The sequence below is a fragment of the Mobula hypostoma genome, chromosome 13 (assembly GCF_963921235.1).
Source record: "Mobula hypostoma chromosome 13, sMobHyp1.1, whole genome shotgun sequence".
Classification (NCBI taxonomy): domain Eukaryota; kingdom Metazoa; phylum Chordata; class Chondrichthyes; order Myliobatiformes; family Myliobatidae; genus Mobula; species Mobula hypostoma.
Genome location: NC_086109.1, coordinates 68,742,280 through 68,767,460, shown reverse-complemented (window position 1 = coordinate 68,767,460; position 25,181 = coordinate 68,742,280). Strand labels below are relative to the sequence as shown.

General features: G+C 41.7%; 1 protein-coding gene across 6 annotated transcripts in view; it reads right to left on the bottom strand.

The window, feature by feature from the left end:
- mctp2b (multiple C2 domains, transmembrane 2b) overlaps nucleotides 1–25,181 on the bottom strand; it is a 493,262-nt gene that overhangs the window by 312,916 nt on the left and 155,165 nt on the right. For all 6 annotated transcript variants that reach the window (XM_063065909.1, XM_063065910.1, XM_063065907.1 and 3 more), the window contains 2 exons: nucleotides 10,987–11,049; nucleotides 6,978–7,092 (listed from right to left, as the gene is read on the bottom strand). In XM_063065909.1, coding sequence (XP_062921979.1) covers nucleotides 6,978–7,092; nucleotides 10,987–11,049 — 178 coding nt within the window. The remainder of the gene's footprint in view (nucleotides 1–6,977; nucleotides 7,093–10,986; nucleotides 11,050–25,181) is intronic.

Here is a 25,181-nt window from a genome sequence, read left to right as displayed (position 1 = left end):
TGCATTATTGACTACAGCCCAGCGTTTAATACAATCATTCCAACAGATCTAATCAATGAAGCTCCAAAACCTATGCCTCTGTGCCTCTCTATGCAACTTCTTTATCAGAATACCACAGTCTAAGCGGATCATAGTCATAGTCATGGTCATACTTTATTGATCTCAGGGGGAAATTGGTTTTCGTTACAGTTGCACCATAAATAATAAATAGTAATAGAACCATAAATAGTTAAATAGTAATATGTAAATTATGCCAGTAAATTATGAAATAAGTCCAGGACCAGCCTATCAGCACAGGGTGTCTGACCCTCCAAGGGAGGAGTTGTAAAGTTTGATGGCCACAGGCAGGAATGACTTCCTATGACGCTCTATGCTGCATCTCGGAGGAATGAGTCTCTGGCTGAATGTACTCCTGTGCCCACCCAGTACATTATGTAGTGGATGGGAGACACTGTCCAAGATGGCATGCAACTTGGACAGCATCGTCTTTTCAGACACCACCGTGAGAGAGTCCAGTTCCACCCCCACAACATCACTGGCCTTACGAATAAGTTTGTTGATTCTGTTGGTGTCTGCTACCCTCAGCCTGCTGCCCCAGCACACAACAGCAAACATGATAGCACTGGCCACCACAGACTCGTAGAATATCCTCAGCATCGTCCGGCAGAAATATCATCAAAAATAACATATCCATTTCACTGATAAACACTGATGTACCTCAAAGATGTGCGCTTACCCCACTGATCTACTGACTGTACAACCATGACTGTGTGTCTAAGCACAGCCCAAATGCTATCCATAACATTTGCTGATGACATAACTATTGCTGGCAGAATTTCACATGGTGACGAGAAGGCGTGCAGGAGCGAGATATATCAGCTAGTTGAGTGGTGCTGAAACAACCTTGCACTCAATGCCAGTAAGACCAAAGAATTGATTGTGGACTTCAGAAAATGTAAGATGAGGGAACACACACCAGTCCTCATGGAGGGATCAGAAGTGGAAAATATGAGCAATTTCAAGGTCCTGAGTGTCAACAGCTCTGAGGATGTATTCTAGGCCCAACATATCGATATACTCACAAAGAAGGCAGCAACTGTGACAATTTGACTTTAGGAGTTTGAAGAGATTTGGTATGTCACCAAAGAGACTTACAAATTTCTACAGATGTACCGTGGAGAGGATTCTAGCTGGGCTGAATCACTGTCTTATATGGAGTTGGGTGGGGCACTGCATAGAATTAAAATAAGCTGCAGAAATTTGGAAACTCAGTCACTCCATCATGGGCACTAGCCGCGCCAGCATCCATGACATCTTCAAGGAGCGATGCCTCAAAGAGGAGGCAACCATTATGAAGGATCCCCATCATCTAGGACATGCGCTCTTCTCAACGAGGAGGTAGATGAGCCTGAAGGCACACCCTCAGTGATTCATGAACAGCTTCTGCCCCTCTGCTATCAGATTTCTGAATGGACATAGAATCCATGAACACAACCCCACTACATTTTTTAAACTACTTATTTAACTTTTAAATATAATTCACAGTTTTTATTATTAAGTATTGCAATGTACTGCAGCTGCATAACAACAAATTTCACAAAATATGCTGATATTAATCCTGATTCTGATTCTTATTCCAATTAACTACTTAATCATCACTGTACCTTACAACGAACGGAAGAGAACACTTAGAGGACATTTACAAATAGCTCTCACAAGACATTTGAACAGAATGTTCAATTTGAACCCTTTTGATTACTGTGAAAGAATAAAACTGTTCTATTTTGTCCCCATGAGCTAATGCTTAGCTGAGACAGGCATTTAGTATGCCTGTTTGTATAATAAAGCCAGATCCACGAGCTGTCTTCTTTTAAAACAAATAATGAATGCGGTAAAGTTGGGATTTACTTCAGTTTATATTTACGCTATGTAAGATATTGATTCAGCCATAAAACTAAATAACTGTAAACAACTGACCAAGCTTAATTGGAAATATTTTGAGACAATTCACTACTTTCTCCCAGATTTTCCATCTAACATACCATTGTGTAAGTAAACCAAATGCGTTCTTCAAAAGGATGACATTCAGTAGCAAGAAGACAAAGTTCTCCAACTTAGAAAATAATCACTTGGAGTCCACTTGGAAAAGTCTATGCTAAAATGCTTATTAGTAACTAATAACGATGACAGCACAATTAATAGATTTTTGACCAACCTCCTTGGATTGACATATTTGTACTTTACACCCCCCCCCCCCGGGAGATATTGATCATAACCAGTGGACTATCATTACTCCATGGTTAGTCAAGTTATTTGTGTGATTGGCTAAGTTACTGATCTTATGGTTAATGAACTGGATTAGTTAGACATTAGTTCAAACCCGGAAGAAAAATAAAGTGACATCAAGAAAAGTAACCATGAAATCACCAGACTGTCAGAAGAACTATCTGGTTCATCAATGACTTTCAGAATTCCCAGTTGTTACCAGATCTAATCTATATGTGACTCCAGACATCCAGCTACGAGGTGAAAGTCACTAGCCGTTAAATGTCACTCATCAGGCCCCTTCAGCTTGAGAAATTATTGATGAATAACAATTTCTGAGCTTCCTACCAAGACCCACATTATGTGACTACCATCCAGGTGAAGTTCTCTTCTTGATGCTGCCATTGGTTCAGCAACCTTAGGACCCACACCATCAGATTCAGGAACAGTTATAATCCTTCAACCATCAGGCTCCTGAACCAGTGTGGATAATTTCACTCACCTCAACACTGATTCCCCAACCTATGGACTTGCTTTCCAAGAACTCTACAACACAAGATGTCAGTACTGTTTGTTTGTTTATTTATTTATGGAGTATTTGCACAGCTTGTCTTCTTTTGCTCATTGGCTGTTTGTCGGCCCTTGTGTGTAGTTTTTCATTGATTCTAATGCATTTCTTGTCCTACTGTGAATGCCCGCAGGAAAATTAATCTCAGGGTAGTAGATGATGACATATATATAAACTTCGATACCAAATTTACTTTGAGCTTTGAACTTAACAATAGATGAGCTGGGCTATGGTGGCTGTTTCCCTGCTGTACTACCCTATGACCCAAAATAAAAAGAGCAAAACCAAAATGCCATATTTTTGTCCAGCCCAAAGCATTTACACAAATGTGAAATGAACAAAGAAAAGTGCTCCACATGGTTGTGTTCTCAAAATAGCAAAACATCAGCATGATGTGAGAGGAAATCTAGAGTTCTGAAAGTGGTAGAGATCAAGTGCTGGGGGAATAATTCTAAAGGCACTGCCATTTTTCCCACTATGAGTGGGTCTTCTCATCAGTGCTCAGATTGGACTTCTTTCCAAGTGCTCAGCCTGCACCCTTTCTTCCCCCAGGTTTCAATGTTGCCTAGAGGGCACTGAAGAAGAAATTCATCTTCATTCACAGAAACTCAACACACATGAGAAGCTGGCTGCTAGCTTCACTCACCTCAGCCCCTGCAGTCAATGGATGAGAATGTGGAGGAGGTCGGACAACCAGTGGCTCATACCTGTACCCATCTGGTAACAATTAAGGTGGGTGGATTACTCCCCCAGTCAGTCCAACATACAAGGCAGCCTTGAAATTCACCCTTGTCAGTCACTCCAAGAGCATTGTCGAGCAGCACCTTATTCTCAAAATACCAAAGCTCCCGCATGATGTAAAAGGAATCTAGAGTTCTGAAAGTGGTAGAGATCAAGTGCTGGGGGAATAATTCTAAAGGCACTGCCATGTTAGATTTGTAATTTCCATTGTCCTTGTCCAGTTGTCCTTTCACTCTTTGGGATCCTGGCATTATTGGAAAATCGCCATTTAGAGTCCATCCCTTGAAATGACTGGCTTGCAAAGAAGTCAACCAAAATGATGAATCAGTAGTACATATCGGACAGGCTGTGTAAAATACCAGCAGATTTCCTTCTCTGAAGGACACAGGTAAAACTGAGGCTTTCTGATGATTTTGATTATCCAACGGCTTCAAAGCTATCATTGCTATTGCAAGATTTTTTGGATATAAAAATTTTATTATGGGATTTGAAGTCAGTGACATAAAATAGTTTTCCAGACTTCCATACACCAGTCCAGTAAATGCAACCTCCATGCCCTACAGGCATCAAATGAATGGACTTCAGGAGTAGATCACAGTACTCCACAAGTTACATTCAGCATTCCCGACCAGGTTGAGCTTCTGTATAAATTCCACAACCCACCAGGCTGAGGCAAACTCATCCCACACTGTCCCCAAACAAGATATTTTGGACACAGTGTGAGGGGATCCAGGAGTACCCCTATAAACTGTTTGGAGAGAGAGACAGAGTTATTTACCACCGATATGTTGCTTTTGAAAAGAGAGAGACGAAGATTAACGGTTGGACTGTCACTTTAAGGCATTGGAAGTAACTTTGGATTTTTACTGAGTTTGGAGTTGGAGACAGCACCGAGCAGCTCGTAAGTTGCTATGGTGACCGAAGGTGGTGCTATTTAATGGACACTCGATGTTATGATTTTCAGCAGGTTGTTGATATTTCTTCAAGGATTTGTTGCCTGTTTGTGCATTTCCTTTACAGACAAAGGAAGGAGGGACTCTTTGAATGACAGGTGATGCTCAGCCTGGTGAAATAAATGGGAGGTCAGATGATACAGACCTCAAGACACATGTTTGGACACTGAATGAGCATTGTTGTGCCCGCAGAAAAAGTGGATTTTGGAGGATCGATCAGGCGGATCGATCCAATCGCTCTTGCAGCAGGAGGAGAAGGGGTTGACTGGTGGGGAGTTGTCTATATGTCCACCCTCGCCTGGGTGATAGCTCCACCACAGAAAACCAGTCCCCCTGGTTAAAGTCACAGTCGGTGATTTGTAAAGGGTTTCGGAGGACGACGAGAAGATCGACGGCATCAGCTCACCTGAAGACTCGACTCACTCTCTCTCTCTCTCTCTCTCTCTCTTTCCATCACTACTCAACTAAATACCACGAACTGAACTGAACTGAACTTTACTCAACATCGTAAGACTGTATCTTTTTACCCCTAGACTTAAAGAAGCTTGGTTTTCATACTTATATTTCCACACTTACTAATTTACGTGCTTATATATATAATCATTGCTAACCTGTTTGATTTATGTACATTTATATTACTGTATTGCGTAGTTACTATTAAACATTTGTAGTTTATAGCAATACTGGACTCCAAAGTGGTTTCCATCTCTGCTGGTTCTTTATTCCCGTCACGGGGTATATGACACACAGCTATAGAAAATAATGTGGCATGTTCAATCACAGATTGCACCATGCTGTTGTGCAGAAGGACTTGGAAGTACTTGCTCCCTTCTCACACCTACATTCAGGTAAGTGGGTCAAAACCCTTAGGTCCCACACCACCAATTTCAGGAACAGTTATTCCTTATAACCATTCGGCTCCTGAATCAGCACGGATAACTTTACTCACTTCAATTCAATCTACAGACTCATTCCCAAGGCCTTTCTTACAACTTATCTTCTCAGTATTTTTTTTTTTTGCAGAAATTGTCTTCTTTTGCACATTGGTTGTTTGTCAGTCTTTGTTTATATGTGTTTTTTCCTCATAAATTCTATTTTATTTCTTTATTTTCTAGTAGATGCCTGCAAGAAAATGAATCTCAAGGTGGTATATAGCAACATGCATGGTAAAGTTTACTTCGAATTTTTGCAGGAATTGCAAAAATTTCTTTTGTAATAAAACAGGTTATCAAGAAGGCAATTAGAATGTTCCCCTTCATTGCGACAGAGACTGAATTTAAGAGCTGGGAGGTTATACTACAAATGGACAAGGTACTGGTTAAGTCACACTTGGGGTACTACATGCCGTTTTAGTGTCCTTACTTGAGGAAAGATCTACTGGCTTTGGAGACGATGCAGAAGAGGTTCACCAGGTCAACTCTTGAGATGAGGGGATTTAGCCTATGAAGGGAAATTAAGTCACTGGGATGACACACCCTGAAGTTCTGAAGAGATAATCTAACAGAAACATATACAATTATTGAAGGAATAGATAAGATAAAGGCAGGAAAGTTGTTTCCACTGGTAACTGAGATTAGAATTAGGAGTCATAACATCAAGAATCAGGAGTTTAGATTTAGGACTGAGAAGAAGAGAAACTGCCTTCCCCAGAGAGTAGTGAATCTGTGAAATTTTCTGCCTAGGGAAGCAGTTGGGGCTACCTCATTAGATATATTTAAGTCACAGTTCAATTTTTTTGCATAGCAGTGGAATTAAGGGTAATGGGAAAAGGCAGGTAGGTGGAGCTGAGTCCACGGCCAGATCAGCCACTATCTTATTGAACAGCAGAGCAGACTCAGCTGGCCAAATGGTCTCCTCCTGCACCTATTTCTTATTTATTTTGTTTCTATTTTTATTTCGAGGTACAGCAAAATAACAAGCCCTGCTGACCCAATGAGACCCTGCCACCCAATTACACCCATGTGACCAATTAACCTACTAACCCGTACAGCTTTGGGATGTGGGAGGAAACTGAAGCACCCCAAGGAAACCCACATGGTCATGGGGAGAATGTACAAACTCCTTACAGACAGTGGTTGGAATTGAACCCAGGTCACTGGCGCTGTATTATCATTACACTAACTGCAGTACCATGCCGCCCCTAAGCATTTTCTATTCCAGTTTACTTTCCTAAGCTGCTGCAGACCACATATTCTGGTCTTCGATTTATAATTAAGAATCGCCCTAAACTTTATCTGCACACGTTCTCCCAGTTAAGCAGGTGACCCAGTTCAGTTCTTGTTCAGAAAGTAAACCTGCTCTGCTGCAACACTGGACAGTTAATACAAGGGCACGCAGCAAGTGCTTTCAGAAAAAAAACTTTGGTTAGGAAGTTTCTCTATGCAGTTAGTAAGTTTAAACTTGCAGCAGGATTCACTGTAGGTAAGCAAAGCAAGTTCAAAGTGGATTACCACAGCGGTCCCGGATCACAAGGTTCCTTCCTTCCTTCAGATGAATCGTCAGGAGGTATGAGGGAATACGGAATGATGACAGATCGCCACTTTTCCCTTCATATTGTTCTGAGACCTGGAACAGACACAAAAAACATCAGTGCATTCCCCATTAGCCAGCATTTGCTTAAGAGCTAACTGTGCCAAGTTTCAGAGCCTGTGGGCAGGATTAAATGCCAGGCTCTAGAAATTTCAATAAGAGCACAGCAGGAGTTCAAAGGCTACCACTGCAATACAGTAATAATGTTTTATCTGCAGTAAATCCATTTGGTGATTAGGGACACAGCTGACTCTATCCTCAAATCAGACTACACTGTAAATACATCTAAATCCCATTACAAAACACACTTGGCTTGGAGTACTGAACAGAAATGTGGGGTGACTGAGAAACTGGAACAGTATTAAAACAACTCTCAAATAAACAATATCTGAATATATTATATAAAGTACTGGGCGACTTATTTAATGACCGGCGACACAGTAGCTTAGGCAGGTGCCGAATATCAGTAGCTTGGTTTGAAAGGATTTGATGCTGTGGTGTATGCTGAGTTTAGCAATTAGCTTGCAGGCGTTTCATCACCAGTTGAGGTGACATCCTCCGTGCACAGTTGTTGGTGCATCTCTCTGGGAGTACATGCGTTTATATAGCCCCCCATTCTCTTGCTTCAGTCCTGATTGGCTACCCATTCAGTTGACCTTTGAGTTATATTGGCTCATGGTTCTTTGGCTCTTTGGGGTTCATAGAAGGTGTCTATTTCCATGTTCGTTTACCGAATTATCAGAAGAGAAGCATAGTAGCTTAGTGCAATCGCATTACTGTGCCAATAATCAACGATCAGGGTTCAATTCCCACAACCGTTCGTACGTTCTCCCCCTAATTTCATGAGTTTCCTACAGGTCTCCTCCCACGTTCCAAAGACACAGGTATGGTTAGGGTTTGTGGGTTGCGGGCATGCTGCGCAGTGTTTGAAGCACGGCAATGCTTGTGGCATGCCTCCAGCACATCCTCGGACTGTGTTGGTTAATAATGTATAACGATGCACTTCACTGTTTGCTTTGATGCTTCGGTGTACGTATGACAAATAAAACTAATCTTTTTCTTTAAAGCATTTCCGTGTATTTTGTGTTGTCCAACGTTTGCATTATCCTACACATTTAGAGTTGAGTATACATGCTGATTTTATTTTGAAAGTAATCATAGGCTTGTGGGTCTTCTGTCCCAATTCCACCACTAATGCAGGGAATGGTCTGGTATCTCTACTGATAACTGGGGTTCCAGCACTGGTGTAGGCCGGGGACAGCACCTTCCATCTGAGCGGGATATCCCACAGAACTTCCGATTCTTGGCGAATTTTAAAGATTAATGACGTTTAAAAGATGAGGTTTATATGTCATATGTATATTGAAATATACAGTGAAATGCATTGTTTGTGTCAGCAACCAACACAGACCAAAGATTGTGCTGGGGGGTGGGGGGGGGGCAGCCTGTAAGTGTTTCACACACTTCCAGCATCAACATATCACAATTCACTAACCCTTAATGTATGTCTTTGCAATCTGTGCTGGAAGTCCTTGTGATGACAGGGAGAACATAGAAGTACTTATAGATAGCAGCAGGATTTAAACCCTAACTGGTGATCACTGGTGCTTCAGAGAATTACGCTATTGTGGCAAATTGTAATCCAGTATGTATTGAGTTAAATTCAAAGCAAGCACAGTAACCCTGTAAATGAACAGGAGGAACACTGGCTCCAGGAAAAAGAAATGCAAGCAGCTGTTGTTCTTCTCCATTCTGAATTATTCATTTAAATTGTTTTTGATGCTTTTAAATCCATATTTAGTCCATTTTTTCCAGTGTTTCAAATGGGAAAGAATATATAAATTGAAATGTGTAAACATTTTGCCCAGACATTATTGAATGCATTTTGAAAAGTTAAATCATCAATGGTCCAAATATATTAAAAGCTGGTGAACCTGAGGGTATGGCTTCAGTGCTATCAGAGGCAGCCAATGCTCCCTCTAGTATTTAGTAGTCAGTGTGCGCAAAAATCTTACGTTGTGCAAATTTTTTTCCTGTGACAAAAGTATGTGCGCACTGAATGCACACATGGCACAGTTTATGTAGCTTTACAAAATATTTGACAAAACACTGCACAGAATAACAACAAAATAACATACATATTTAAGTCACTCAGTTGTTTTGTCTCTCTCTTGTCTTTGGCATTTACCCATTCTTTGTAAACTTGTAAATCTAGACTAACCAAACTTTCATCCAATTGATAGCTTTTGATTCTCATTAACATATCCAAATGACATTCACCTAAATGTGTCCTCACCTTGTTTTTGAGTTGATTCATCAGGCTAAAACCTCGCTCACAGTCCGCACTAGACACAAGAAAGGTTCCCCCAATGTCTATCAACAATGCAAGATCGCAAAACTGTTCATTTTGAAGTACAAATGCCACCATTTGAGCAAGGTTTGAAATCAGTTTGGATTTAATTTTTTCTTGCACGGAAAATTTGAAATCATTAAACTGTCTAATTATTACAGAATTTTCAGCTAGAAAATCATGATATTTTAGACCGAAGGCATTAACTTGTTCATTGCCAAATGTGAAGTCACAATCTGCAATTGCGGAGAAATCAAAAGCTGACCATTCTTGTACCTCATCTTCAGGAAACCTTTCTTCTAAATGAACACAAAGACTATTTATAAAAGTCAACAGTAAACTTGTATCTATTGTGACATTTTCTTCATGTTGTAAGCTTAGCAAAACTTTAACTTTGTCACGCCACGAAACATTGTCTCCCAGATACTGCTTTCTTATCTTGTTAATTTTGCCTCGTGCGAAATGAAGTGAATCAATCGGTGCCAGGCCACTCTTTGGCAGAATCTTGCACAGTGCAGACAGTTCATCAAAGACATCACTTAAAACCTGTAAAGCTACTTTGTATGTGATGTTTATCAAATTCTTGTGACAGTATTTAGCCACGGTCATTTGACTGATCTTTTTCAATAAAAACTTAGTAAGCTATCTACAGGGTTTGAAACAGTTTTGTAAACTTTACGATATGAACACTGTCCGCCAAAGATGGCTGCCACCGTGATGCAGCTGTATAAACCAGAGCAGGAAAGGTAAGGTGACGTAAATTAGTGACGCGCATTGTGGTATTTGAAAAACCGACTAACTGGTTAACAGAAACATTTAGCTAAAAGATTATTTTCAATAAGTATAATTATTAATTACTACATTATTTTAGGTAACTAACCTTCTGTGCGCACATTAATTTCCTTTGTGCACTGGTTGAAAAACGTGTGCGCGCGCACACGCGCACAGCTTAGAGGGAACATAGGAGGCAGTATATAAGTGCAGACATACATCTCAGCTCTAGTGAAACAAGCAGATTGGATTAGGACAGTAGTCCCTGGCAGAATGGAATTTCTGCCCTAAAGTCCTGAAGTAACTCATTAAAATAGATAATCACATTCGAAACATTGGTAGGGAAGCTCTAATTACTTCGAACTCCACTGAAATTCTGAGAGGAGTTTTGATCTCAATTTAGGCCATTAGATAATTCAAAATGTACCATTTACCAATTTACCAGAAATCATTAGTTCAGTACAAAATTAAGCTCAACTTTAGACTGTAAATATCATGTGAAAAAAATTTAAAAGTCAATCACAGCAGGAAATTAGAATTATGTTACTAATTTAGTTTTAATTTTATTTTTGTCCACTGACAAACTCTATAGATATATTTATTTAAATCTAAAAATTGGTCTGGCTTCTGGAGTCACATATTGTTTGCAAAACCACAACAATTTCCTCAAAATCTTTCATTCCTTCAACCTAGTTAAATTGTTTGAGGAATGCAACACAGGGTCATTAACCTCCTGCACACATTGTTTGCATCAAACTAAGGAGCCTTTTAACTGTTAAACATTTAAAGATATTACAACCAGATTTTACCTGTTCCTCGAAGAACATTGAACTTTGTGAAGACTCCAGGTCAGTACCTTCACTAAGTTCCTCCTGAAAGATAAAACACTCTGTCAGATGATGGCAAGAACATAGGAGCTGGTCTCTTGGTCTCTGGTGCACTCTGTCTTCCCTAAGATCATGACTGAAGTTCTTCCATCACTGTCCTACCTTCCTGCACAAATCCTTGATTTCCCATACAGTTCAAAAAAAATTTTGAAGAATGTCTTCAGAGCCTTATTGAGTAGGAACTTCCAAAGACTCTACCCAAGGCTCAGTCATCGAATATATTCAAGACTGAAGTAATTGCTCCTCATCTCAATCCTGAATTCTGAGGAACATCATCCACCCAGTTAAGCCAATCCTACGCTAATCCCATTTATTCTCACAACATACCCATCAACATCTACCGTTCACCTACAAAATCTGGGCAATTTATAGCATCCAATGAATCAAGTAACCCACACACCTTTGTAATGTGGGAAGAAACAGGAAGACCCAAGAGAATTCCATGCTGTCACAATATACAAACCCTACACAGACAGGAACCGAGGTCAAGATTGAACCCGGATCACTGGGGTTGAAAGACAGCAGCTCTACTTACCATGCAATCCAGCATTGCCAGCAGAGAAGCCACATCAGTGGTATAGCCATCTCGAGGCAACAGCTGAGCCAACAGTTGGTCAGCCAGCGACTATAAGGTCCATGTGCCAAATATGTGGCCCATGCTTATAATATACACAAAATTATTAATATAACACATTTCCAGGATCAAATTGACGTTGACACAATCTACTTTCTATATACAAAGAAAGGAATCCATTTGCCATCAATGAAAAGTGGAACTGTGACTAATATTTTTGGTGAGGTAAAACTGATTTTGTTTTTAAAATAGTGATGTTTGAAGGGAAACCCCAATAAATATCCTTAATTTTTGAGAAGTTTTTACAGCATGCTCGCAGAGATGTTTCCATTTTCAAACTAAAGCAAAAATACATACAAAAATATCATAAATACAGATACTAATAAATACTTCTGACCATTAAGGAGAAACTTCTCTTCCTGGTGTCGTTACAGTGGGATAGTTGTTAGAACATGTAATGATTCGGGCAGATATCATAAAAGCATTAAGGGATGGTGGGTACTCAGACTGGAATATTATGCCGATAAAGTGGACGAAGTTGGAAGGAAGGGAGCTTGTGTGCAATGTTCTCCACAAATACACAGTGGAGAGTATTCTGACAAGTTGCAGCGTAGTGTGAAAATGTCAATGCCCAGGAAAGGAAAAGTCTACAAAAAGTGGTAGATACAACCCAGTGCATCATAGGCAAAGCCCTCCCCATCAATAAACCTATTGATAAGGAACGCTGCCACTAGGAAGCAGAATCCATCATCAAGGACCCCCATCATCCAGGCAATGACCTGTTCTCGCTACGACCATCAGGCTGGAAAAACAGCAGCCTCAGGTCGTACCCCACTACGGTCAGAAACAGCTACTCCACTGCAACCATCAGGCTCCTGAACCATTGTGGATAACTTCACTCACTTCAACACTGAACTGACTCCACCACACATAGATTCACATTCAAGCACCCCACAACTCCTGCTCTCAGTACTACTCATGTGTTTTCATATTATCTACACTGTCTGTCTTCTTTCGCACATTGGTTGTTTGTCAGTTCTTGCTATTTATAGTCTTTCATAAACCCTCATGTGTTTCTTCATTTTCCTGTAAATGTTGCAAGAAAGTGAACGGCCAAGTAGTATATCGTGAGATATACATACTTTAATAATAAATTTACTTTAAACGTTATCTGCATGGAACAAATGGGGTCAACAGCCTGTTCATGTACTGTATTTTCTGCATAAATGTTTACTATGATGAGAGTAGCACAAAACCACGCACTCACTGGCCAAGCTGCACTCGTCTCTAATCATGAACACCATCGAGAGTCGGGTGACACAGACGCAGCATCACAGTCAGCATGGACAAGGTGGGCTGAAATGTCTCATTTCTGCACTGTACAGTTTTATAATTCTATGATTAGGTCCATTCTTTAGGCAAAATCTCAAGAGAGCTGGTGAGGTGAGGACAAGGGGAACCCTATTCCTAGTGGGGTAGCGGGAGGATGGAGTGAGAGCAGATGTGCGTGAAATGGGGGAGATGCGTTTGAGAGCAGAGCTCCGGGTCCAACATATTATTCTCCGTAACTTCCGCCACCTCCAACAGGATCTCACCACTAAGCATATCTTTCCCTCCCCCACTCCCCGCTTTCCCCAAGGATCGCTCCATACGCGACTCCCTTGTCCATTCGTGCTCCCCCCATCCCTCCCCACTGATCTCCCTCCTGGCACTTATCCTTGTAAGCGGAACAAGTGCTACACATGCCCTTATACTTCCTCCCTCACCACCATTCAGGGCCCCAGACAGTCCTTCCAGGTGAGGCGACACTTCACCTGTGAGTCAGCTGGGGTGATATACTGCGTCCGGTGCTCCCGATGTGGCCTTCTATATATTGGCAACACCCGATGCAGACTGGGAGATCGTTTTGCTGAACACCTACGCTCTGTCCTCCAGAGAAAGCAGGATCTCCCAGTGGCCACACATATTAATTCCACCTCCCATTCCCATTCTGATATGTCTATCCACAGCCTCCTCTACTGTAAAGATGAAGCCACACTCAGGTTGGAGGAACAACACCTTATATTCCAACTGTATAGCCTCCAACCTGATGGCATGAACATTGACTTCTCAAACTTCCGCTAATGCCCCACCTCCCCCTTGTACCCCATCCTTTATTTATTTATATACACACATTCTTGTTCTCTCTCTCCTTTTTCTCCCTCTGTCCCTCTCACTATACCCCTTGCCCATCCTCTGGGCTTCCCCCCCCCACTTTTCTTTTTCCCTAGGCCTCCTGTCCCATGATCCTCTCATATCTCTTTTGCCAATCAACTGTCCAGCTCTTGGCTCCATCCCTCCCCCTCCCGTCTTCTCCCATCATTTTGGATCTCCCCCTCCCCCTCCCACTTTCAAATCTCTTACTAGCTCTTCTTTCAGTTAGTCCTGACGAAGGGTCTCAGCCTGAAACGTCAACCGTACCTCTTCCAATAGATGCTGCCTGGCCTGCTGCATTCACAAGCAACTTCTATGCGTGTTGCGTGAACCACTTGTAAACACCACTCCTCTTCTCTGCTCCGTCAACCAATTATCTTAAACCCATGACCATTGGCTCCTGGCCTCTTCCTAGCTGAAATATTTTCTGTTAAAAACCATTACAAGGCAGCTCTTTGGCTAATTTGCCACAGGAGTGCACTCCCAAAGTATTTTGCTGCCTTCAGAATGTGAAAGGCACTATGAAGATTAAGTGTTTTTAAAAACAAACAACTCAGATGCAGATGGCCCATGGGGAAAACTTGAGGAAATCATTATACAACTGTGTACCTTGCACAAATTAATTTAATTACTATGAAATACTTAAGTGAAGCAGGAATCTCCCCATAGGTTCCCTTTGGTTGCTTAACACAATACAGAAAACACTGCACGCATATACTTTCGCAAGGTCTTTCCAGATAATGACGTACTATTAAAGTATTATTTCACTGTCATCTCTGTTGGGAATAGGAAGTACGTCAGCCACAAACAACTGCAGCATCTGATACATAGTTTGTAAGATGTTGTTTCCTGGTTTGATAATCCATCTGAAAGCTCTCGGTCAGTGTAACAATCCTTACTGTATTGGCATGCCAGTACAGATTCTTACCCTCAGAATCCTGTACGTACAGGTTTCCCACTCAAAGGCAAGAGAGCCAACGACTGAGCCACAGATTAAGCTACTAGGAAACCACTGGCAGAGTTGTTTACCCTGCTTTAATAACAAACAAGAAAGGCCATCACATTCACACAAAATACTCTGCAGATGCTGGGGTCAAAGCAACTCTCACAACAAGCTGGAGGAACTCAGCAGGTCGGGCAGCATCTGCGGAAATGGTCAGTCAACGTTTCAGGCCAGAACCCTTCGTCAGGACTTTGCCCGACCTGCTGAATTCCTCCAGCTTGTTGTGAGTGTTGCTTAAAGCCATCATGTTGATAGTCGGCTGCAGGTTCTGCTCCAGTGTTGAAGGAACAAGCAAATTTCGCAAAACAGTACTTGATGTCTAGATGGAATTCAATTCCCTGGGACTGACAACCAGCAGTAATAACTGCCGTGCCACCGTGGGGCCCTTAAAAATATTAACTGAACATTCCCTGGGAGAATTGCATCACTAGAACGTCCTTTTAATCTCTGAAAAGGATCACAGCACACTAATGAGTCTGTAATAAAGAGATACGTTCATGGTATTTCATTTGTTAACAACATTTCATAAGCTGGTAGATCTACATTCAACATATTTCCTCCCATACCCTTAGCCTTAGGCTGTTTTAGCCTTGTTATACTCATTACAGTTTCATGAAATCTTCCAGTAATTTCTGCCGAAATTCTTCCAGACTCCTCATTAAACTTTGTTTATCCAATTTCCAACAAAAGCACAAGCTAACTCAACGCTTCCATTCAAAGTAAGTACTTTAATGTATTTAAGGGCCCCCTCAGTGGCACGGCAGTTATTACTGCTGGTTGTCAGCCCCAGGAATGTGAGTTCGATCTAGATATCAAGTACTGTTTTGCAAAGTTTGCCTGTTCTTTCCCCACTGGAGCAGAACCTGCAGCCCACAGTTATGCCAAACTAATTAATTCAGTAATCAAGTGCCCATTCAAACTGACCCCTCTGCCTACACAATGTCCCTATCCTTACATTTTCTGCACATCCGTGTACTTATTTAATAGCCTCTCGAATGCTCTTATAGCATTTGGCTCCACCACCACCCCGGGGTAGTGATTCCAGACACTCACTACTCTGAACAAAAACTTGCCCAAACATCTCCATTTAAGTTGCCCGCCAACCCCCACCCCCCCCGACCTGAAATGCATGCCCTCTGTTATTAGATATTTCAACTCTGGGATAAAGATACTGGCTGTCCACTCTATCTACGCCTCATATAAGTTTACAAACCTCCCCTCAGCCTCCACTGCTCCAGAGAAAACAACCCAAGTCTGTCCAACCTCTCCTCTTAGCACATGCCCTCTAATCCAGGCAGCATCCTGATAAACGTCTTCTGCATCCTCTCCAAAGCCTCACCATCCTTCCTATAATGGGACAACCTGAAGTGAATGTAATACTCCAGATATGACCCAACTAGAGTTTCATAAAGCGGCAAACCAACTTCCTGACTCTTGAACTCAGTTCCTCAATGAATAAAGGTGGGCATGCCATGCTGCCTTCTTTAACCACCCATCAACCTGTGCAACCACTTTCAGGGAGTTATGAATTTCCACCTCAAGAATCCACTGCAAACAACACTGTTAAGGGCCTTGTCATTACTTTTAAGGGTCTTGTCATTCACAGTGCACATTCCCTTTACATTTGACCTCCCTAAGCGCAATACGTACTTGATATTTGGCCACGTTAAGCTCCATCTTCTATTTCTCCACTCATATCAGCAAGTGATCTATATCCCGTTGTATCCTCTGCCAGTCTCCTACACTATCCACAACACTGCCAATCTTCTTATCATCCATGAACCTACGAACCCACCCATCTATGTTTTCATCCTACGTATACCTGCTTGTTAATGCAAATAACTAATCAGCCAATCATGTGGCAGCAACTCAATGCATAAAAGCATGCAGATATGGTCAAGAGGTTCAGTGTTGTTCAGAACAAACATCAGAACATGGAAGAATTGTGATCTAGATGACTTTGACTATTGTTGGTGCCAGACAGGGTGGTTTGAGTACCTCAGAAACTGCTGATCTCCTGGGATTTTCACGCTCAACAGTCTCAAGAGTTTACAGAGAATGGTGCAACAAACAGAAACAGATCTGGTGTTTACAATTCTGTGGGCAAAAATGCGTTGATAATAAGACAGAGAATGGCGAGACTGGTTCAAGGAGGAAAGAGACTCAAATAACCATGCATTACAATGGTGTTGTGTAGAAGAGCATCTCTGCACAATACTTCAAACCCTGAAGCAGCCGAGACTATGAACATGCACTCAATAGCCACTGATTGTACACCACAAACTGCAGAGGTCCCAGCAAGGATTCCTGCAGAACACCACTAATCACAGACCTCAAGCCAGAATAAGTCCCATTCATCACTACCCTCTGTCTTTCACGGCAGCATCTATGGAAAAGGAGACACTGAGTTACGTTGGAACATTCAGGTGTTGAAAGAAGAAAATAATACAGACAGAGAAAACACGAATCAAAAGCAGAAAATGCTGGAAAACTCACAGCAGGCCAGACTGCCTCCGTAGAAAATGAACCCTCAGATCTACAACCCCACAACACATCCCTCCTTCCTCCTCACCACACATGGTCAACCACCCTAAATAAGCCCTACTCTGCTCTACACCCAGACAGACAGAAGACTACAAAAAAGGTTGGAATACGGGGCAAAAAAACAAGATGCTAGATGAACTCAGTGAGCCAGACAGCATGTTTGAAGGGAAACGGACAGTCAACATTTTGGATCAAGACCCTTCATCAAGACTAAAAGATGGAGGGAAGAGAGCCAGTATAAAAAGGAGGGAAGGGGAAGAGCAAGAGCTCGCAAGTGATAGACGGATCTAATGAGGAGGGGCAATATGCCAATTGAGGAGGGGAGAGTGACAATAGAAAAGAACCTTTGGAGAGACCGGTGGAGGTGACCACCACCTCTAGAATTCATTAGATTTATATACAAGGGATGAAGCCAAGGCCTCTCTTGAAGACTGGCTGGTTTGAATTAGAAGAATCAGAAAGCATGGCAAAAGCACATCAGGAAGTGAGGGAGTTCGAGGAAAGAAAAGGAGGAAAAACACGAGAACTCGAATTCATCTGTAAATATCTGCAGTCCCGGGCATATGAGTAGCAGGAATAGGCACAAGCCATTCAGCCCCTCAAACCCACTCCAGCATCCAATAGGACCTTAGCTGATTTAACAATCCTCTTGACCACTTTATTTACTTTCTTCACATACATCAATCCCTTTCCCAATTCAAAATGTAACACAATACCCAAAACACTGCATCGTCTCAGTCTCAAGTATAACCAAGGGCTCTGCCACCACGGCTCTCCATAGCAAGGAGGTCCAAGTATTCACAACAGTGGAGAAAATTAATTCAGTCTTATGGCACTTGTAAACTGAGTGCCCCTTACTCCGAGGCCAAGCCCTCTGGTTCTGGACTCCCCTCAACAGAGAATATCTTTTCATTTTAAACCATCAGTCTCCCTCAGAATCTTGCACGTTTCAATAAGGACTGGCAATGTTGAAATAAATGACAATTGAAAGAGAAAAACTAAGACTAGTTGATGGTAGACAGAAATGACCATTTCTGCTACAGACAGAAAAAGAGGGTGAGCAATGTACATTTGGAAAATTTGCAACTGAGTCTGGAAGGCCTCAACGTGCCTCGACAAAGGATGAGGTGCTGTTCCCGAAGCAAGTATTGTGTCGCACCTTACTGTAACACAGTAAATTGAACAATTCCAGATACTCAGCCACTCCAGCTTGTATCTCGTTTGACACCCTCACCTCTTATGGCATGTCAGATTTCATTCATCTCTTCTTAGTTACATTTCCTTCTAATACCGCTTTACCACTTCCTTTTCAGCCGGCAGCACCTGCCCTCATCTCAGTTTGTATCTATCGCCACTTTTGCAATGGACACATTACCTTTCATTCTCTGTTCCTCCCCATTATCAGTGAAGTTTAAAACTAGTTTCCAAGACTAACTCTTCCCAATTCTAACAAGGGGCCATTAACATGTACACCACTGGCTCTAATTCCCTCACCACAGAATTTGCTTGGCCCATCGTTAGCATCGTGGGATTTTATTTCAGACTGCCAGCCTCTGTGGTACTTTGCTTTTGAAGAGGTGCAAGAAGTTAGGCAGAACAGCTCTCACACTTATGAAGCCACACTGGTTCCCCACCATCACTACTCTTTCCCCAATACTCACTAACTCTGCTACATTGATTCCAATAATTTTCCCACGAAATGGCCTTGAACAGAATAGCTGGTTCCTTCTTTTCAATTGAAAAATGAAGTGTTTGCTACCTCCAAAACTGTTCTCCTTTCACAATCTCTTTTCTCTTACTTTATTTAACATCCAAGACTAGAAAAAAATGGAATCAGAAGATTGTTGTTGCTTTAGGATCATTAACATGGAGTAAAAATCTGACGTTTCTCCCCTAACCATCCCTTCACTATTCCTTTGGCAACATACTCTCCTTCTCCGCTGTGGCTATTCACCAAATCCACATTCAGTAAAGTCCAGACAGAAATCTGTTTTGTTTTGGGTTCATCTCAAGTTGAACCAAACTTGCAAAATTAGATCACTGTTCCTGCTATTTCACTCTAGATTGGACACTCTAGAGGAGCTGTAAAGGTCATCCTGCCTCAGCTTCCTGCAATGTGTCATGTTGTTTCAACGCATATCTTTAAAGGCTGGTGTAAACTAAAACTCATCAACAGACACGGAGCAAATTACTTCTAGGTCAACAAAGGAAATAGCACAATGTTACTTCCTTTTCATTGAATGAGTCATAGGACATAGAACATAGAACAGTGCAGGACAGGAAAAAGGCCCTTCAGCCCACAAAGCTGTGCCAAATCAGCTGAACAGTAAATTAACAAAAACCCAAAAACCAATCCCTCCTACCTGCACAACGTCCATATCACACCATCTTCCACATATTCATGTGCAGACATCCCACCCTGCAAAAACTCATTTCAGGGAGGTAGCACCATCAATTTGCAGGAGACTACCGGGAGAGGTGGGATGTCTGCAATACAGCAGCTCCTTAGCAGCTAGCCAGCTAGTTTAAATAACGTTAGCTATGCTAATGAACGAATGACACCTGTTAAACTCACCTCAACATGTCTTTTACAGTTTTAACCCACCATGGGCAATAGAAAAGTCACTGTGGCAAACAGTGCAGTGAGCAACACTGTCATTATTTTTGACCCCTGTTAGGCAGGGGTACACTTTAGTGTAGTCAGGGGTGATGTACGTTTTATATTTTTTTGGAACACTCTGCCATGGCGTGCTCTCGCTCTCTCTCTCTCTCTCTCGCTTGCTTTCTCTCTCTCTCGCTTGCTTTCTCTCTCGTGCTCTCGCTCTCTCTCGTGCACGCGCTCTCTCGTGGTCGCTCTCGCGCTCTCTTGCTTTCTCTCACTCACTCGCTCTCAAAAAAATGACTTCCGTGATATTGTATATAATTTGCGGGCATCAGGGAGCCACTATTCATATGCGGGAGACTCCCCGAACTTCCGGGAGAGGTGGGATGTCTGCATGTGCCTATTTAAATGTCCCTTGAAAGCCTCTAAATTATTTGCCTCTACCACTACACCAGACAGTGCATTCCAGGCATCCACTACTCCCTGCGTTAAAAAATGAACACCTCACATCCCCTTTGAATCTACTCACTCTTACATTCAATGCATGTCCTCTGGTATTAGACATTTCTACCCTGGAAAAAAGATACTGTCTGCTCTATCTATGCATTTCATAAACTTATAAACATCTATCAGATTTCCCCTCAGCCTCCATGCTCCACAAAAAAAACCCAAGTTTCTTCCACCTCTCATGATAGCATATGCCCTCTAAACCAGGCAGCATCCTGGTAAACCTCCTCTGCGTCCTCTCTAAAGCCTCAACATCCCTCCTAAAGTGGGACGAGCAGAACAGTATGCAATTCTCCAGATGTGGCCTAACCAGAGTTTTATAAAGTTTCAACATAACTTCTTGACTTTCGAACTCAGTGCCTAATAAAAGCAAACATTCCATAAGCCTTTTTAACCACCCTGTCAACCAGTGGAGCCATATTCAAGGAGACAAGTTACTCCCAGTAGCCAATAATTTGAGTTCTAACTATTCAAATTGAAATTTAAATCATTCTGCAAAAATTCCAGGAATGCACATCTCAGTTTGGTCCCACCCACCCTCTCATCTTTCATAGAAAAAGAAAAGGGGATCCAAAGAGATCTTGACAGGGTAAGTTTGGAAAAGATGCTTCCTCTTGTGTGAATGTAGAACTAGATGGGGGGAGCACTACTTAAAGACGTGGCTCAGATGAGATGATGTTTTTCTCTTTAAGTCACAGAACTTTGGAACCCGTCTTCAAAAAGGGAGTGGAAGCAAATTCCTTGAATAGTGCATGCTTAAGGTAGGAGTACATTGACTTTTGGAAATCAACATACACCTGCCTTAAAATTAGTTTAACAACGGGTTGTTTATTTTAGTTTATTGACTGCTCTCTGGTATCTTTAGAGATTACAAGGGTTAGGCAAAAAAGTACATTGAGGTTACAATCAGATTTCTGATGATCTTGTTAAGTGACAGAGCAGACTCAAGTGGGCGGAGTGGCCTACGCCGGCTCCCGATTTGTATGTTCGGATTCACGACTCTTTTATTCATGACCATAAGGTATAGCAGCAGAGTTAGGCCATTTGGCCCATCGAGTCTGTTCCACCAGTTCATCATGGCTGATACATTTTTCCTCTCTGCTCCAATCTCCTGCCTTCTCCCCGTACCCCTTCGTGCCCTGTCCAATCAAGAATCTATCAACCTCTGCCTTAAATATACATAAAGGCTTAGCCTCCACATCTGAATTCTACAGATTCACCACTCTCTGGCTAAAGAAATTCCTCCTCATCTCCATTCTGAAAGGATGCCCTTCTATTCTGAGGTTGTGTCTCCTGGACTTAGGCTCTCCCATCATAGGAAACATCCTCTCCACATCCATTCTATCAAGGCCTTTGTATCATGACAGTTTCCCCTTGTTGATTAAAGCTGCTGTTTTGAACTTGAACAGAGTGATCAGCCATTTCTGACTTCATTTTGGATTTTCGAGAAACTGGCCAAGATAATAATCTCTTACAGCTGGTGTAAACAGTCCCTCAAGCTGATTTCTTCTGAAAATTAGCCCACTGTGGCTCAGCACGCAAGCCTGTCACTGACGTCTCAACTCCTTATTAAAAATTAACGCTTGTGCAGTTATGAACCACGAATGTTCAAACTACAACACCCACACTATTAAACCAAAATCTGAACGTTATAATTAACACCATGAAATATTTAGTTAGTTCATTGTGTTCTTAAGGTTTCCTTAAATTCAAGTGTGCAATTAAGAAATGACGGTATGTTTACTAGGTTGAAAATTTTTGCAAAAAAATCTTTTGTTGCAGTTTTTAAATTACTGTTTTTTTAAACTTTTATCTCTATTTATTTATCTATTGATCTATTTATTTATCTATCTATCTATCTAGTACTCTATTTATTTATTTAGAAATAGAGTGCAGAATAGGCCCTTCTGGCCCAATGAGCCATACCACCCAGCAACCCACATTTTTAACCCTCGCCTAATCACAGGACAATTTACAATGACCAATTAACTTACTTAACTAGTATGTCTTTGGACTGTGGGAAGAAACCGGAGCACCCAGAGAAAACTCACATGCTCACGGAAGCCTTTCTTCTGGCCTTATCTGTCTCACTGAGAAAGCACGGCATCTTTTTCTGTTCATCAGGTCCACTTTAGGAAAACTGAATTAAGTGGTGGGCAAGAAATTTGGTCAAAGCAAACTGACAGATACTATTTATCAGTATCACTAAGGATACTGGAAAGCAGTCAATAAACTAAAGCAATTCATTGTTAAACTAACGGAGTTGTAGAGAAAGTAAACCAAATACCAGACATGTAACTAGTTTCACATCAGCAATGTAAGACAATATATAGTCACATGATATTACACAGGCCATTTATTACAAAATTATCTAGAAATGGACATTATAGTGTAATTGCTTAAGTAAATCTTTTCCTTTGTTTTGAATATTCAGCCAATAGTATAGGGAGCACGATAGCACAGCGGTTAATGTAAAGCCATCACAGTGCCAGAGAGCAGAGCTTAATTCCTGCCGCTGTTTGTAAGGAGTTAGTACACTCTCCCTATGACCGCATGGGTTTCCTCACACCCTCCAAAAACATACAGGTTAGTAGGTTACAATCAAGAGAAAATCTGCAGATGCTGGAAACGCAAGCAACACACACAAAATGCTGGAGGAACTCAGCTGGCCAGGCAGCATCTACGGAAAAGAGTACAGCCCACATTTTGGGCCGAGGCCCTTCGGTTTGCAGGTTAATTGGTCATATGGGTGTAATTGGACAGTGCGGGCTCGTTATGCTGGAACAGCCTGTTATTGTGCTGTATCTCTAATATAAAAGAAATAAAGTTGTCGCATGATTATCAACTAATTCGCCTATCATATTATTGATGGGAATTCTATCTCAAGAGCCAATGCTATCAGAGTTGATGGCCACAGTGTGGTGGAGAATCCTCCACAGCAGTTTCAATAATATTGAGTCTCAAAAGAAGGGTCAGGTTTGTACAGAAGGCCAGCCACTAGTTTCCTGGACTAACATCATTCTATTTATTTAATCTTTAAAAACTTATTGATCTCTGTTTTAAATAAAGTTCAGTGACAAAGCCTCCACAGCTCTCTTGAGAATTGTTAAGATTCACTGACTATTTTGTGAAGAAACTTCTGTTCATCTCATTCATGAATGACTGACCTGGTACTTGAGATGATAACCCTCAGTTCTGGTCACTCGAGCCACTGGAAACATTACCTACATCTCAGAGTTATATAGCACTGAAATAGGCCCGAGGGCCTACCAAGTCCATGCTGACCATCAAGCAAAGAGTTACACCAGTCCCATTTTATTCTCCCCAGTTTCTCATCAGTTCCTCCTCATTCTGCCACTCATCTCTTCCCAAGGGCAACTTACAGTGACCAATTAACCAACCAACCAGCACATCAATTGGAAGTACAAAAAAAACAGGCAAAACTCACAAGGCCACAGGAAGAATAGGCAAACTTCATTCAGAAAACACCCGAGCGACTTTCTGCGAATGCCCGCATGAAAATGAATCGCAAGTTGTATATGGCAACATATAAGTACTTCGATAATAAATTCACATTGAACTTTGAACCTAGGATGTTAGACTGAAAAGGTAGCAGATCTACTAGTTGTGTCACTGTGCTGCCCTAAAGTTTTAAGAATTTTATATATTTCAATGAAATTACCCCCTTTTTATGAGTATAGGCTCAGAATACACAATCCTTTCTCCTATTTCACATCAATCAGTTGAACAATCAATCTGGTGAACCTTCCCGGCCCTCCTTCAATCATAATTTCTCAAAATAATTTCCCCATCCCGTTTCCTCAACAACGGAAGTGAGAACAGCTCCTCGGTGGAAAAACTGAAGTTAATGACTGACACTCATATGGAGAAACCAGGAAGCAAAGTGTTCTCATATTGTGCAGTGTGTGCACACAATGCAATTATATTTCTCAGAAGTGAAGACTGGGGGAGCACATCCATACAGTAAGTCAGCAATTTTCTTTTCAGTCCTCTGGTCCTTTGCTGCACATATTCATACAAGATGTCCATACATGCCATGGAGTGCATAAGAGGAAAGTGTGGTCACTGAATCGAGTTTGGAAGACTCCTGGATTATTTTCAGCCACAAATACATGACCTGCAGACACAAACTTCCACAATCACATAAGGCCCTGGGGTCAAATGACATTTGGAGAACTACCTGGGGATTGGAGGGATCTGGGGAAATGGAACTAGACTGAGAGATGCAAAGTTGGGCTGAAACATGATTGTAAAAGGGATGTGCAAAGCACTATTGGGAGCTGGAAGCCTAAATCCCACCAAAAAACTGAGTCCCGCTTTAATAACCCTTGCGTCCTCTTGGGCTTCCTCTTCCCCTCCCCTCCCATCATTCTAAAAGGATTCCATTCTCCCCCTGAAGATTGAACACCTGCACTTTCACCTCAGCCTTCTCACCGTGCAGTGACCCAAACTGGTCAAGAAGTGATTGCATTCTATCCTCAAAATGTGATCTCCTCCACAATGGAGAAGTCAAAAGCAGAATGGCTGAGCACTTTTGTTCAGTCCAGAGCAACGACCCCGAGCTTCCAGTTGCCTATCACTTTACTTTTCCATTTCTACACATCCATCAGTGGTTCCCTGCACTCTTATGAAGACCAACACAAACTTGAAGAACAACACCTCATCTTCACCTG